This window comes from Toxotes jaculatrix, chromosome 11, assembly GCF_017976425.1.
Source record: "Toxotes jaculatrix isolate fToxJac2 chromosome 11, fToxJac2.pri, whole genome shotgun sequence".
Lineage (NCBI taxonomy): Eukaryota > Metazoa > Chordata > Actinopteri > Toxotidae > Toxotes > Toxotes jaculatrix.
This window is the reverse complement of record NC_054404.1, coordinates 13,459,171-13,474,648: the sequence shown is the minus strand read 5'-3', so window position 1 is coordinate 13,474,648 and position 15,478 is coordinate 13,459,171. Positions and strand designations below refer to the sequence as shown.

General features: G+C 41.0%; 1 protein-coding gene across 1 annotated transcript; it reads right to left on the bottom strand.

The window, feature by feature from the left end:
* Positions 1 to 933: 933 nt before the first annotated feature.
* tmem72 (transmembrane protein 72) lies at positions 934 to 7,667 on the bottom strand. The gene is made up of 5 exons (XM_041050268.1): positions 7,485 to 7,667; positions 4,690 to 4,756; positions 3,811 to 3,882; positions 3,340 to 3,479; positions 934 to 1,695 (listed from the first exon to the last, which is right to left on the bottom strand). The coding sequence occupies exons 1-5, from the start codon at positions 7,558 to 7,560 to the stop codon at positions 1,256 to 1,258; spliced, it is 795 nt and encodes a 264-aa protein (XP_040906202.1). The 5' UTR covers positions 7,561 to 7,667; the 3' UTR covers positions 934 to 1,255.
* Between the last annotated feature and the right edge of the window lie 7,811 nt (positions 7,668 to 15,478).

Here is a 15,478-nt window from a genome sequence, read left to right as displayed (position 1 = left end):
GGCTGTTTACGTGTGTTTTCAGATGTGTGCTGTCTGGCCCCCAGTTCTCAGTGAGCAGCTTTCTGATGAATGAGGCTCTCTGCTTTTATTGATTCTCCCCTTAGCTTTGATCCCACAAAGAGATTGCCTCTTAAGGCTACATACAGTTGTATACCTACAGTTCAGTGAACAAAGGACTGAGGAATACAGTGTGTGTGCCTGTTTTTTGACAGAGCAAACCACTATTGATTTATGACCTGTACAAAAGTGGAATGTCTGTGTGGAGAATTTATCCTGTGTAGTGTGATAAAACAAAAGAAAAACAAATGAAAAATTAATACAGGCTTTTCATACTCGCCTTTGTATCACAAATATGCTAATTTAAGGGTGATTTATAGAGCTTGGGTCTGATTCACACACCCTACTAATATGGTCCATGCACAGCCTATGACATGTTATTAATGCATGAATAATACTTGTAATTATGTTTGGCGTGTTGGCACATTAGATGTGTTTTGGTGAGACATGGGCCCATGGTGGCGCTCTGGTGGGTGATCTGATGTTTCTCTTCTCACCACAATAACGCCAGCGCTCCTCCCAGAGCTCTGTCTCCATGGTCACCACTCACACATGACAAACACACAATGAGGAGACTTGAATGTGACTAACACATGCACCTGCACAAGCTCTAGTGCCTGCTCCTCTCAGTCACATTCTCACATATTTTCTCTGACGCTGAATGAATGAAACAGTTGATCTAATTTATTATCCTATGAATAATGTATGCTGCACTAACTGGATTGGATTGCTTGACACTAATGTCTGCCCTTCAATCAATGCTGGCCCTGCAGAAACAGGCTATCAGATTAAAAGCCACCCACATGCACATAAGGGTACAAATGTTTTAATTTCTTTGAATTTATAAATTTGAAACTGTCGTTAAAAATACTAGAGTTTAACACATCAAACATTATTTTGTACAAAGAGATCTTTTAGAAGTAAAAAATATACAGATCTCTAGAACATAAAAAAATCTAATCATCTTCATATTTTTGTTGTGTAGTTACATATAACACACCAGGCCTTGTTACTGAACACTTAAAAATGCTCAAAAGATTTATTTTGGCTGCTCAGACATTTTAAAATGGCATTTTCAGCTAAATGAAGCAAACGCAACGTAGCACCAGCTAGTCGCACCCAGTCAGTATGATTTCATTACACATGCTCTCCCTCATGTGATATCAGTAAGGAGCTTAGTCTGCGTGCAGAGGGATGTTCAGTCAGTAATCATAGGCGCAGTGTCTGAGGTGGTGTCTGGCTCTGGCTCATAGTAGACATCCATCTCCTCCATCTCTCTCTCCACAGGCTCCTCCCTGCCTGTGAAGCTTATCAGCCTCCTCTCTTTCCACCTCCTTCTCTCCCTGCCTGTGTCTTTAGGTGCTGCCGTCTGCTCCAGCTCCAGCATGGCCTGGATGCTCTCTCCTCTCTCTCCCAGGTCGAGGCAGCGGTCTCTGGTTGTGAGAGCCATTCCGCCCCCTTTCCTTCCTGTCATGATGTGGAAGAATGAAAGAGGGCTGTCCAAACTTGCTCCTTCTGTTACACAGACAGTTGTCGGGCCTTGGTCACTGTAGCTCTCCTGTGGTCTTTTTGGAGGCTTGGTCTTTGTTTTCTTGCTCAGTATGAAGTTGAAAAAGGCTGTCACCAGAAGCATTGTCCCTGGAATCCAAAAATATATTTCTATTTCTGCAGGATTTAAAAAACTGTGCTTTTTCAACTGAATGACAAGTTTAACTATCCTCCTCCTGAGACCTGGCAATTCATTTTTGTCCTCTGTGAGGGACACAAGTCTGAGACCCCTAGGTCAAAATATAATTTATAGAATCTATCTCAATCGTACTGTCCTTTTAAGTGGACATCCTGGGCTTTCTTGTGATACCTCAGTTGTGGGGTTGTGGCCAACACAGCAAATGCACTGTCTTTTCAAAAGGGCGGGAATTCCAACTTCCATGTTTTATGGCAACAAGAGAGATAAGTCATTGATTTTTTGCATGTTTCTGTTGCTAAAAACCAAGTTTTTTCTTTAATATCAAAGTCTTGACTTCAATTTAGTAAGATTTTTTTTAAAGGCACAATCATTTTAACCCGTTCAAAACACATTTTTGATTCAGTGTCCTTTGTAGTGGACAGCAGGACTTACTAAACCCAATTTTTAATACATTAGGGAGCAGAGAGCTAAGTGAGGCAGAGAGGATTTTGCTAAGAAGAGATTGTGTAGAAAGGGAAATGAAAGCAGTTTTAGTTCACTGTTCACACTGTTGATCAAACAGACAGACACAGACACAGACACACACAGACACACACACACACACACACACACACACACACACACACACACACACAGACACACACAGACACACACACACACACACACACACACACTGTCATGACTAGCCCCTAAGGGGGCTGTTTTTGGGAATCCTTTTATATTCTGAACTCTTTTGTGGACTTTTGAACTCTTGTTTAGTTTGTTAAGTTTTGTTTATAGTTCCTGTTTTATTTTGAAATCGCTGCCCTTGTGTATCTTGTCTTGTTCTACTTCCTGTCTTTGTCTCGTTTCCCTCCTTTGCGATTGTCTGCCCCGCCCTAATTGGTTTCACCTGTTGCCCATTGCCTAGTGTATTTAAGTCTCGTCGCTTGCCTGTGTTCTTGTTAGTTCGTTTTTGTCTCATGCCGTTGTCACACGTTTTGTCTCTTGCCCTTGGCTCATGTCTTTCGCTTTTGTTTCTCATCTTGCCTCTCGTCATAGTATCCCCAGTCAGGTTGTGTATTTATTTGTTACCTTGTTTGTTGTTTGGTTTTAGCTCCTTGATCCGTGTTTCTCCTCGCGAGAGGAAAGAGTGTTTTTGCGTTTGCATTTTGTATTTTTGTTTTTTGTGCCTTTCTCCCCTTTATGGGTGATCCTTGTTTTGCCGCTTTGTTAGAATAAACACTATTATTTTTGATTACGTCTGTGGGGTCGTGCATTTGGGTCCAAGTCCTTGCCCTAGCCCTAACACACACGCGCACAGAGGCACAGTACACAATCATTTAAAAGCTTGATTTGGCAAACTACTCACCCTATTGATTTACATATATCTGCAAAAAATGGATTAAACGTATATGTCTCCTTTCTTTATCACTTAAGTTTCAGAATTCATCAGAATTGGAAGCCCTCTGATTACTTCCAACAGTACATCAAGCGAATTATGAAAAAATCAAAAAGGCAAAACCTTTTTTCCTCTGGGTCTCAGGAGGATATTTGTGACTAATATGGCACTAACTGTACTAGTTTACGTTTTGCACCTACTGTCTTCATTTTACCTGGAATAATTGCATGCCATACCAACACAGGGTGCAAGAAGCAGACCACTGACATGATGGAGTAGTAGAGGAACTTATGGAAGCCTCCAATGCGAGCCATCTTCCCCCACAACACAAACACCTGCCAGTCTGGAGGACAGCTACAGAGATAACGGAGAAGAGGAGGAGGAAGGACACAGGCTTTCTGTCACACACACAGCAAGGCAGGTAGAATTTGCAACCAATATCTTAATGTCAGGAGCAAAGTTTTTATGGTAAAAACAGCTAAATATGTGGATGCCTATGTGACTGAGATCATGACTAACAAATCCATGCTTAGATTTAGGTTTTTACACCTGCTTTGAACTGACAAATTATGTAGTAGATAAGAAATGACCCCAAAGAATTATACAATGTGTTTCTTCCTCTGTGTATTGATGCTACAGTATCCATGCAAAACACAGATGTTGCAGCTGAGCGTGTTGTACTCACGGCAGACACATAAACAGGAGAGCATCCAGAAAATAGGCCATCTCAAACATCATGATGGCAACAGATGACACTCTGGGAGGTGAAATAAATTTAAAGTCAGATGAAACGGGTGCAGTCTCAGTGATAAAATCAGTAAACTGTTTCTATGGAGATCTAGTAGAGATCTAGTAAACATGTCCGTTCCTTTGATTCTATCTAGCTGTGGGTGAATATTGCATTACTCAATTTTTTGACAAAGAGGCCCTTATATGGAGCAGAAGGAGCTTGGCATTTAGGAGTTGTCTTTTCGTTCCTCTCAAAATATGTGCCCCTTTCTCTGTTCTATGTTTAAATAATCTGATAACCATATAATCTAGTGAACCACGGCCCAAGACTAACCATTATCTCACACTTCCCTCTCTCTGAAGAGTCTTCTCTGGATTGTGTGTTTCTGTGTGTGTGTGTCTGTCTGTGTGTGCAGTGTACTCTGAGTACTGATAGAATAAACAGTCGTGCATTTCTGGTCTCCTCTGGGGGAGTTTCCATGTGGCTCTGTGGGAGTTTGGCCATGAGCCACAGAGATAATAAGATGTAGCACTGAAGGACTGGTTTCCTCTCTGCCCTCTGCACCTTGCTTCATCCCTCTGACTCCTTCCCAGCATCTCCTTGCCAGTGTGTGTCTGTACTGTATGAGCGATTATGAAGGCAGGTACAGTATTATAACTGTGTTCAAAAAGCCCTCAGGCCGCACATTCTTTGCCATATTAAAATTCAGACGGCCTGTTTATAACTCAGGAATGCCACCAGTTTACTCTCAAGCACAACAGAGTCAGGAGTGTTTTGGTAGGTTTTAATTTGTTCATTAAATTACAAAGTAGACAACAAAACCTAAGCACTCACAGTAGGTAGATGCCGAGGCTGTTGAATTCCCCATGCTGTATGGTCTCCACTCCCACAGCGCACAACACTGAAAAAGAAACAGGAGGATTATTTCCTTTTGTTTCCTGAGAGTTACTGGTGAGCGGATTCTGTCCACCAGATGTCAGACCTAGACCTAGATTTTCTTCTTTTGTGGCAGGCATGGTGGCAAACTTACATGAATGCTGTTAACATTTCCCCTGTGATGCAGCTTTGTGTTGTGCTGCTTTAACCACTCTTATGCTATGTGTATGTTTTAAGTATCAGTATCATATGGTCATAGTCATTGTTGTACTCTTGCAACCACATTGTCGCTGTGAGGTCTGAGATGGTTGTGAGTAACTACTTAAAGTCCTGGCTGAAAAACCATTTCTCCCCCACACTAGCAATAAAGATGGACTTGAGTTAACCTAAAATGACTCAACTTGAAGTAATAATTTACATTCCAGTGCATGGTATTGACCTTATGATGTGTATTATATAAAGATAAAACACTTTATTTTGGTAATTACTGCAATTGTTTCTGTCATGGTCACAAAATGTTTGCTAATAGTTTCCTCATGTTTGCTTTCACTGTCAGCAGGCTAGTTAACTTTATCTGAGTGGACACTTAACACATCACAGATTTTCTGCCAGTGAACCACTGGAATCATGGCATGACAAAAAAAACCTTACCACTTGTGTGTGAAGTGGTCACTAGATGTCAAAATGGGTTGATAGCTGTTCTTCCTGTCTAACTTCTTGAGCTTATGACTGATAAATGCTACAAAACTTTTTTTCTAGTCTTCTATTTATACTTACTCTACATACACACACAAAAGCAATGCTTGGATGCAGCTAGAAGTTTCCTATTAAAGATCCGGCCATCAGTTGTGATGGCCTTTTTTAAGTTTTTTTCTTAACACAGCCTAATATGTCTTCACAATACTTAATATTAGGAGGAGACTCACGGCTGGATTAATCCTCAACTCAATCGTTCTTCCTCCAAGGTTTGTACGCCTTTGAGGTCTGCCATGATAATCCAGTGCTTCATGAAGGAGTCTGCCATTTCTGATGCCTGACCCTTTTTTAACCCTTCTAAAAGGGAATATGCCTTTGAGATGAGATTTTTTTTTTGTTTGTGAGTCATTGGTTATGCGGTTTTGTAAGATCTTTTGGTGTTTTGCAATTTGTCAATACATACCTTTTTATACATGCTCTGATGGCACAATTTTATATTCATGTGATACAGGAGCAAACAGCCAACTCAGCTATGTCCAAAAGTAACATAATCACTAATTCATAGTATATCTTGTCAACAACCTTGTGTTTTTGTGGGGGGGTTATGTTATAACTTCCTACCTAGGTTGGTAGGTTTGTTACCACCTGAGCTAGGGTCAGATCCAGGCTAACAGTTTCCTTCTGTTTCCAGTCTTCATGCTAAGCTAAGCTAGCCTGTTGCTCACCGTATATTTAATAGATATGAGAGTACTGTCAGTCCTCTCATTGAACCCTCAGCAAGAAACCCAAAATGTCAAATTGTTCCTTTTTTGGGAATCTGAGTGCTTACCGTAAAACACATTTGAACACAAATGGAATGATATGAAATGAGATGACAGGAATGTCTAAAGAACTATAAAGGAAAGCCTGTTTTTTAACCAATCTTTTTCCTGTGAGTTATAAAAGAGGTAAGCATGGTTAAGTGGTGATCGCCACTAAACACATGGAAGCAATTTCTCTGCTCTGCTTACCAGAAATTCAGAGATAGAATCTGCACTGGGGAAATCAAGGGAATGCGACCAAATGGTTTCTGGTAGTTTATAGAGTGTGAGAGGAATTAACGCTGCATATGCAACATCTGGACATTAACATATATATGCTCCTTGCATGTATTTCTGTCTGTAGAACACACACAGAGGCAGACAGGCCAACGCAGACATGTAACCATGAGAACACACAGGCAGACAGTCGTAGGCACACACACAGACATGCCATAAACATACATACACACGCGTAGTATAATGCATAGAAAGCCCACGTAGGCGTGAATGTATAACAGCTTTGACGATATAAGCCCAGTAACCCAGCTTGATACAAAGACTTGGTTTTAGTACAATGTGAGGCACATGTCTCTCAGTAAATGTTCAGTGTCTCCAGCTGTTTGAATTTAAGTGGAGGGGGGTGGGGGTGGGGGTGGGGGGGGGGGTCCCATATTTTTTGAAGGAGGCAGCAACCAGAGACCTATTTCCTCCATGATGATTTAATGTGGCTAAGAGTGCTCCGTGTAATCTGTCCTGCCTGAGGAAAACAGAGGAGGAGGGACACTAATAGCAAGGTTGTGTATAATCAAGTATGTTTTTATATCTTTCATATATCAGCCATGGCTGTGTTCTTGGAGGTCAAGAATACAGCCAATATCACCATCTGATCCTCACATTTCAGGTTTGTGAAATCCATAACAAACCCTGGCTAACCCTCGCCTGCAAGAGAGCTTTTAAAGATGTTCCTCAAAAAGGTGACGCTTTGGAGATTGAGGGGGATAAAACTTTCAGCACTGACAGAGGGTAAGATATCAAGTATTAACATGTGGCAACATTTAACATCAGATACAACAAATAACTTCTATTACTATTACTACTGCTACTACTGTTACTACTAACATTTTATGTTGAATCTTAGGTCCTTATTTGGATTTTTACAACAGACTACTGAAGGAGTATCCAAAGAACTAAATCATGCCCATATTGAACACCAAGAGATTCTTGTGACTCTACATTTAATCTCATTATATTTCTTACCTGTAGCCGTAGAAACACCAAGGATCCTGCAGGCGCACTCCACCACAACCCACCACATGCTCTCTGAGTTCCCCATGACCTCCAGCACTTCCAGAGTTTAAAAATGTAACACTTTTCTAACAGTATCTGAAATAGTTGGTGACCTAGTAGCTACTAATGTACCATTCTAGACACAGAGTTGACTTTCAGCTTGATGGATGGTTAATGGTAAAAAAAAGTTAAAGTTGGGTAATCCATGAGTGCCATGATGTAGAGCCTCTTAAACTGGACGAGTTTACCTCAGAAAGGTTTGTGAGTCAATGCCCCTTTTGCTGCAATAACTGCTAATCAGCCTCCGACGCTCACACACACGCGCACACACACACAACAGTAGCCTACCACTTTCAGCTGCTTTAGCATTCCATTGTGTACGTCAAGGTGAAACTGCTCAGCTCAGGGTCAGTTTTGCACCATAGCACATTTGTCATTAGAACAGGTTAAAAATTATCTCTGAGGATTTAATATAAAACTAACTCATACACACATAGTACACATGTACATGCATATATACACACACATTTTTAGTATTAGTAGTAATTTGTATGCACCCTTGAACTGTAGATCAGCACCCTTGCTTCCCCTTCTCTTGTCCCCTCTCAACTACTTGCTGTTGTTTTCCTCTGTGTAATTTCACCTTGTTGTGTGGATTACTCTCATTCAGTGTAATTAAACCACTTGAAACACTTTTATTTTTTTAAGGTCACAGTCACACATGCGGCTTCTAGTTTGGCATCAATTTATTGGAATGCTCTTTCAGCTGGAGTGAGCGCTGGTGAAATAGGCTGCAACTTGCGTCATTAAACAAACAGCAAAGTTTTAAAGCTTACAAATGTTATAAACAAGCTCCACTTAGTGTGCAGTTTACTTTAATGCAACACTGACTCTTTGCAGGTTGTGAATACTGTAACAATGCAATGGATATGGGATAAAATGCCACAAGAACAGACAGATTCTTTGACACACATGCAAACCCACATAATCGGTTGACGTATGTTTGGCTGAGGTGTAAGCTTGTTCGGGCACAGCAGAGGCCTACTAGAACAAGCAGTCAGAGTCACAGCATGTACACACGCACACACGCGCGCACACACACACTCTGACTCCTGGTAGGGGCCAAAGTAAGCTACGCAAATCTTCTTAAATCTTCAACAAAGACACTTTTGTGTTTTTGCACTGGTTCCACTTGTTTCCGGCTTAGCATCCAGGTTACTTGTGGCATTTATGGTATAAGTGTAAGCAAATGTGTGCTGCAGAAACTACTCATGTGTGATGACAAACGACATTTCAATTTGTACTACATTTCTAAGGATAGAACAGATCTGTGTTTATGCACACTTGTTAATAAGGTATTCTTTATGAAGGATCTACAAGCTCTAACTATTATCATAACTTATTACACTAGTAATGCATAATCTACAATTCTTTGTCTTCTCATCTAACTCTTGCTTAAGGACACTTGGATGTATGAACAGGAGAAGCTGGTGACTGAACCTCAAACTATACAGCATATGAGCAACTTGCTCTACCTTGTGAGCCACTGTTGCACGTACACAGACAGTCACTGTAATATGCTGTAAAAATACCAGGAGCAAAAGTAACTATTTGACCACCCACTTTATGTTATTTGACCAATAAAAGAGAAGTCAGAAGAAATCTCGATTAAATAACATGCATGTTTGTACTACAGTACACTAATGCACATAAAACAAGCATAGGTGAGCTTGGAATGTGTACTGTGGATGTTAACTGAGCCTTACCACCACGGCCACAGTGGTCTGTGTATTTATGTTTATTTGACATCCTTGACCCCCATGATGACACGATGCTGTACATTGTGAGTTTTATGATAATTGTCAGAGTATGCCAGAGGGTGGAATAGTTTAATTATGACTTATTGCCATCTAGTGAGACTGTAAATCTAATGTTACAGTATAAACACAGTCTCATTTGGTCTGTGCAGCTAAACACACAAGTCCACATCTCTTCTCAACGCTCAGCCTTTCCCAGCCTGACCATCTGAGCTTCATGGTGTGGCCTCACACCTTGTACATTAACCCCTATTTATACTATATTCTACCCATGGGCATGGGAGTGGAGATTAGCCATGCTCTCTCTCTCTCTCTCTCTCTCTCTCTCTCTCTCTCTCTCTCTCTCTCTCTCTCTCTCTCTCAACTTTCCTCTTCCCTTCCTCCTCATCTAGTCTTTCTCAATGCGGTGTGGGTGTCTTGTGTACACTTTACTGGTCCTCTGCCATAGTGGAGCTGAATTAACTGACAAATGCAGGGGGCCACCTAGTGGTTGAGAGGTGTTGGTGCACTGAAGCCTCTGAAGTGACTCTTTGTGGCCATAATGTAGTTGATTTATGAGCCAGGTTAGATAATTACATGTTGACACCAACCAGTAACAGTGTGTCTTGTTTCTAAGCCCTTTTTTCTTCTTCTTCTTCTTTTTTCCCTTTTTGGCTCTGATACCATCTATAACAATACCAAAAGGTCAGCAGGAGCATCAGAGAAATGAAGCACAGACATGGGAAGGAGCAAGAAAAACATGTGGTTGTGAAATAGATATGACTCATGCAGGAGGTTTTGGAAAGACAGAGAGGATGTGTAATGTTCGCCTGTTTAGTGTCTAGCTGTCAATGCAGATTATATACATCGTTATGATTTGGTGATGTGTTTGGACTGCCCAACAGTTTTATGGTTAAATCATGGAGTCAGTAGGTCACTGCACAAATCAGATCAGGTGTACATAATCAGATCACATTTCTGCTATTCCTGAGCATTCCTTCTGCTATAACCTGGTGCAGGACGGAAGCATGTGGTCAAATATTTTTCAGCACACAATCTGAAATTGCAATGACAGTGCTTTTTTGGCCACTTGGGGGTGTGCAAAGCAGCCCCACGACAGAGTGCAGAGTGGCCATGCGGCCTCACTTTTGAGCAGGGCGGCCATGATATGAGCAGAGCGTGACATGTCACAGCAAGGCAGCCCCACGACAGAGTGCAGAGTGTCCATGATATGAGCAGAGCGTGACATGTCACAGCAAGGCAGCCCCACGACAGAGTGTCCATGATATGAGCAGAGCGTGACGTGTCAAAGCAAGGCAGCCCCACGACAGAGTTCAGAGTGGCCATGATATGAGCAGAGTGTGATGTGTCAAAGAAAGGCAGCCCCACGACAGAGTGCAGAGTGGCCATGCGGCCTCACTTTTGAGCAGGGCGACCATGATATGAGCAGAGCGTGATGTGTCAAAGCAAAGCAGCACCACGACAGAGTGGCCATGCGGCCTCACTTGGCTCTGCAATTTCTGAGAGCAAGAGAAGCCATCTCGCTGGAGAGCACGCTGAACAATTCTGTCACATTTCTGTGCAAATTTTAAATTTTTATTTACTTTATAAAACTTCAGGAAGCTATTTATTTATTTATTTTTATTTATTAAATCATCTGTTAAACATGAATAAACAAATTTAACACATCTACACTATTTCACCAATAATTTACTAATAAGATTGATCATATGGAAAATTAGTTGATGATGAATAAATAATGTACAAACAATGTTGACACAGTGTTTTTCATATTATCTAAATCATATATAAATGTTCAACTTTAGTTATAAATGGTTTTATAATCATTTACAAATGTATGTAAGTGTTTTGTTCATGATTAGTTAACTATCTACTAATATCTACTAATAGTTTATAAATGTCTTATAAGGATCGTTATTCTAAAGTGTTACCAAACTGTCAAGTCTTTTCTGTTTCAGGATTTGACATGAGCCGAGCTGAGGAAGTTTACATCCACTGCAATAAGAGAAAATGACTTTGATCTGCTGTGTGTATTCAGCACATACCACTGAGCTCATCGACTGCTTTGGTGGTGATTGTGTCAGCAGATCTCTTTGAATGACAATATACTGTATTATGTTGAGCCAACGCAGAGTTTCCTCATTTTCCCATCATTATGTGGAGCATAATCTGTCTCCTCCTTAACGTAAAGTCTGCTGTCTTTCATCTGTCCTCCTTGTCTCCTCACCAGCTCACAGACAGGCCTAATTAACAGAAACAGCTCAACTCCCTTGACTCTGACAAATGCCATCAGATGAGCTGTCCAGATGAGTGAAGAATTTCTTTTCAGCCAATGAGAGGATGACAAAAGTCGCCCTCTTGGACCAGTCTGATGTTTTTATGCCAGGCCATTATCTTGAGCACTAACAGGGATGCATTGTTCTTACACATTGTCAAGCAGAGGTAAGGTTAAGGAATGCAGTATGAAGTGAGAGGCAATGCCTCTTGACTGTTCGAGTAAACACACACAGACATGTGCACACACAATCAGATCCACATACTGATAGTGAACAGAGAGGAAAACTGTAAGCAATCAGAGTTTGGCCTTGGTACTGAGGGGTTCTGATATTTTTTCCTCAATTTTATTTTAGTATGAAACAAGATTTCTGACCCATGAGTGGTTATTCTGTGGTTAGAGTGCAAAGTCTTTAAAGATGGAGTATTTGCCCTGTAACTAAGAGGTTGCAGCACAAACCCAGGCCCCACTGTTCCCTCTGGAGTGATGGCAGCCCCACATATGGCCTGGTTGACTGATTTTGGCTTTGCTACACATGCCTTTTTGAGCGATTCAAATCCAACAGAAGGAAGTGGATCTAAAATGATTTATAAATATGAATAAAAGATTCAACAAAACCCACAGTGTTCTTCCTTCAAAACATATAGCTGTGTAGCATCATCTCCCCAGTGATAATATCTGAGACGGTGCAGTATTTCATCATAAACAGAAAAACCGTTTTATGACTTGGTTCAGCATTCTTTTAATGACGTCCAAACCTTAGTCATAAAAATCTGCTCTTCATTTCTTCCTTGTTCCAACTCAGGAGTTGAAGAAAAGCTTTCATGGTAATCTGGCCTGGCTGTAAAGGTTTCCTGAGGAGGTCCTTAGAGACACAAGTCCTATTTTAAAAGAACATAGAGATTTGAGAGGAGAAAAGAATAAGTTGAAGCTTGAATACACAACTGAGTGCATAGACTGCATAGATAAGAGTGGCTAATCCATCCAGAGAAAATGCTGTTGTATGCTTTATCATAGTATAGTGGGTGTATGCAAGGTGATGGACAAACCTGCAGGTTTTGAACGATCTCCCATAACAGAACATGCCAAGGGTCTGTTTGGAATGAACTGGAAAATCCTGTTTCTGTATTGTCCATCTGGGAGCAGGAAAAAATGGTAATGGATCACATATATTATTACCAAAAAAGATGAATTTTGTGAAATACTACAGTCAAAGGTTACACATACCCACTACAAAGACGGTCTTAAATATCCAGTATATAACTGGTTATAAATGCATTGATCAAAAAGTAAAATAAGAAAAATAAAAAGCAATCAAAGAAGATCCTTAACGTGCCAAATGAGTCTTGAAACTCACAACTCACAATCCAAAATACAGACAAACTGCCTTTGAATAGAGGAGATCCAGTCATGAGCTGTCCTACAAGGATCCTATAGACGTCTGCAGTACACAGTAGAAACGCAGCCAGCTGGCATCCAACACATCGACTGTTACTTTATAACGAAGTATTTTAAGTAAGTTTCTCTATCTCTTGTGTGTGTGTGTCAAGGCCACAGACCAGGAGGGAACATAACAGCCTCAGAAGCCCAAACAGATCAGTGATCAGTTCTGCTTCTATACTTCTGGGCCACTGGAAACCACACCAGAGAAAGTGCAGCTCCTGTTTGACTGGTCATCATGGATTTGGATTGAGGCATGTTTGGGAAAGTAAGGGATTCCAGAAGATAGAATTTCTTTGTTTTTGATTGGTAGAAACTGGACTGTGTCTAATTGTGTTCTTTGTCCCTCAGGCAGTAAAAAAAAAACCCCAAAAAACACACCCTTGCGGTCCTGTGTACAGTGGCCTCCAAAAACACAACCCCTAATCCTGTGGCTGACTTTAACAATTGCCAGCTCTGTCTAAAGACAGCTGATAAATTGGATGATTAAGTTCAAGATCCAGGTTAAGAGGATGGAATCATGTCTTATTATATGCCACATTATAAACACCATGTCATTAGTCATGCCTACTGCCCTCGAACTAAAAATCAAAAGAGAAGCCATCATCCCTGCAATCCTTTACATATGGCTGTGTTTTATGAGTGTGTGCGGTGGTCAGGGTGAGGGCCATCCTTCAGCCTGGTTAAATGCTTCCATGCAGCCGAGTCTTGCTAACCGCAGCTGTTTGCCCAATTGTACCAATGAGAGGAGGCCTCGATCAAGGACGGCCTGCCAAGGAGATTGCGCCGGCTGATTTGCAAGTTTGCATGCACACGCTGCATACGTGCGCCCATTTGCACGTATGCATGTTTTTTGAAGAATGTAATTAGCGTTCCAGGGAACAAAAGGAATGTTTTTATTCAATTTGTGAGGCAGCAAGAGTGGAGTCAAACATCATAATGAGCCGTATTTGTTAACTTTATTATCTGTTAACAGTAAAAAAAAAAAGAAATTGAATATACATCATGCAGCCAGTGGCCTGTAGTTCAACTAAATTCTCTCAGGATACTTCGAATGTTGGCCAACGTTTTAATTCCCAAAACATGAATTTAAATTGCTTCATAAGAAAAGTAATTCTCCGCAGTGTTATGAGAATAGACAGATTTGATGATAGAAATTCAGAAATAGTTTATTCTGGCATCCACAAACTCATTGGTCTAATGAGATGGGAGCAGAGGTTTTCTTCGGTAAGCATTCCACTTTGAATTTATGGTAATAATGGCTGCAGCATGTCCTGAGTGTGTGTATATTTGTGTGAACACCTGTCACATACATAAATCACATCAGCCTCATGAGTGGACACACAGGAAGAATGCTCTCTCATTACTCTGTTTCCATAGCTGGATGTGTTAACCAGCTATGAGTGACAACAGACGCACTGTGGAAATGAACAAACATTGTCCTTTATGATCTAAGTAACAGGAAAGAGGTGGGCAAAATGTAACTTTTTAAATCCTGAATTTAAATTACTTCATATGAAAAGTGAAGTGGTTTTTTTTCCCTTTTCCACAAGACCAAAGAAAAATATATAAATGTTTAAGATGTTTCATGTGACTTGATGCACCCACTGAGCTGAAACAGGGTTGAATACAGAAGTAAAGGAAGAGGCAAAGGAGCGAGTGACCACTGTCAAGGGTGATGTTTTGCTCTGGCTTTGGATTGTGTTGCCTGTATGTTAGTCTCCTGTCACTTCTGCCTGACCTTTCATTGCTCCTCTGTGAACCTGTGACCCTGTTTGACCACACAGAAGTGCTCCATCAGCAGGGTCATGGCCGCATTTCAACCCTCTCTGGCGCTCCAGCTTCAAATTTGTAAGACATATGTTGAAGTGCAAGGACGTCCTTAATACTCACAAGTCTCCTCATGACCCTGACATCATGGGTCATCCTCGTTACTATGACACCTAGAGTTTATGGTAAGGGGGTGATGATTCAAACAATCAGATGATGCGAATATATGCAGAAGTGGGTGTACGTGATGTGAAGTGAAAAATCGAAGACAGAAAAGCAGAAGAGGAAAGGATCAATTTCAGTGATTGGTGGAGGGTTAATAGTGAGGTCAATAGGATTTCATAAGCCCGAGTGCTCGCAAAGTGTGAAAAGGCAATTCTCTCATTTCTAGGTTTTAGTCTGTAAACATGAGGTGCGAGATCCCAAGAGTCCCTTTTCAGCCAGGGTCATTTGTCTAAATGGAGAAACTCAGCACAGCAATAAGTCATGCGTGAAATGTGTGCTTATACTTAACAAAACACAGCAACAAAACACAGGAGTTTAACACGTCCTCCATGCAGGGACACGATTCTGTTACAGTAACAACATCGGTGGTAATGACTGTAATTGTTTCAGTTTATCCCTTGGAATTGAAACTTTGTAGGTGTTATTCACAGGGAGCA

What these genes read in the sequence shown, in the direction of transcription:
- tmem72 (XM_041050268.1), bottom strand. Translation starts at nt 7,560, where the DNA reads ATGGGGAACTCAGAGAGCATGTGGTGGGTTGTGGTGGAGTGCGCCTGC. An exon ending in CTCCTGTTTATGTGTCTGCC is followed by an intron (nt 3,480 to 3,810) that starts GTGAGTACAACA and finishes TTATCTCTGTAG; the next exon opens with CTGTCCTCCAGACTGGCAGG. An exon ending in ATGGCATGCAATTATTCCAG is followed by an intron (nt 1,696 to 3,339) that starts GTAAAATGAAGA and finishes TTTGGATTCCAG; the next exon opens with GGACAATGCTTCTGGTGACA.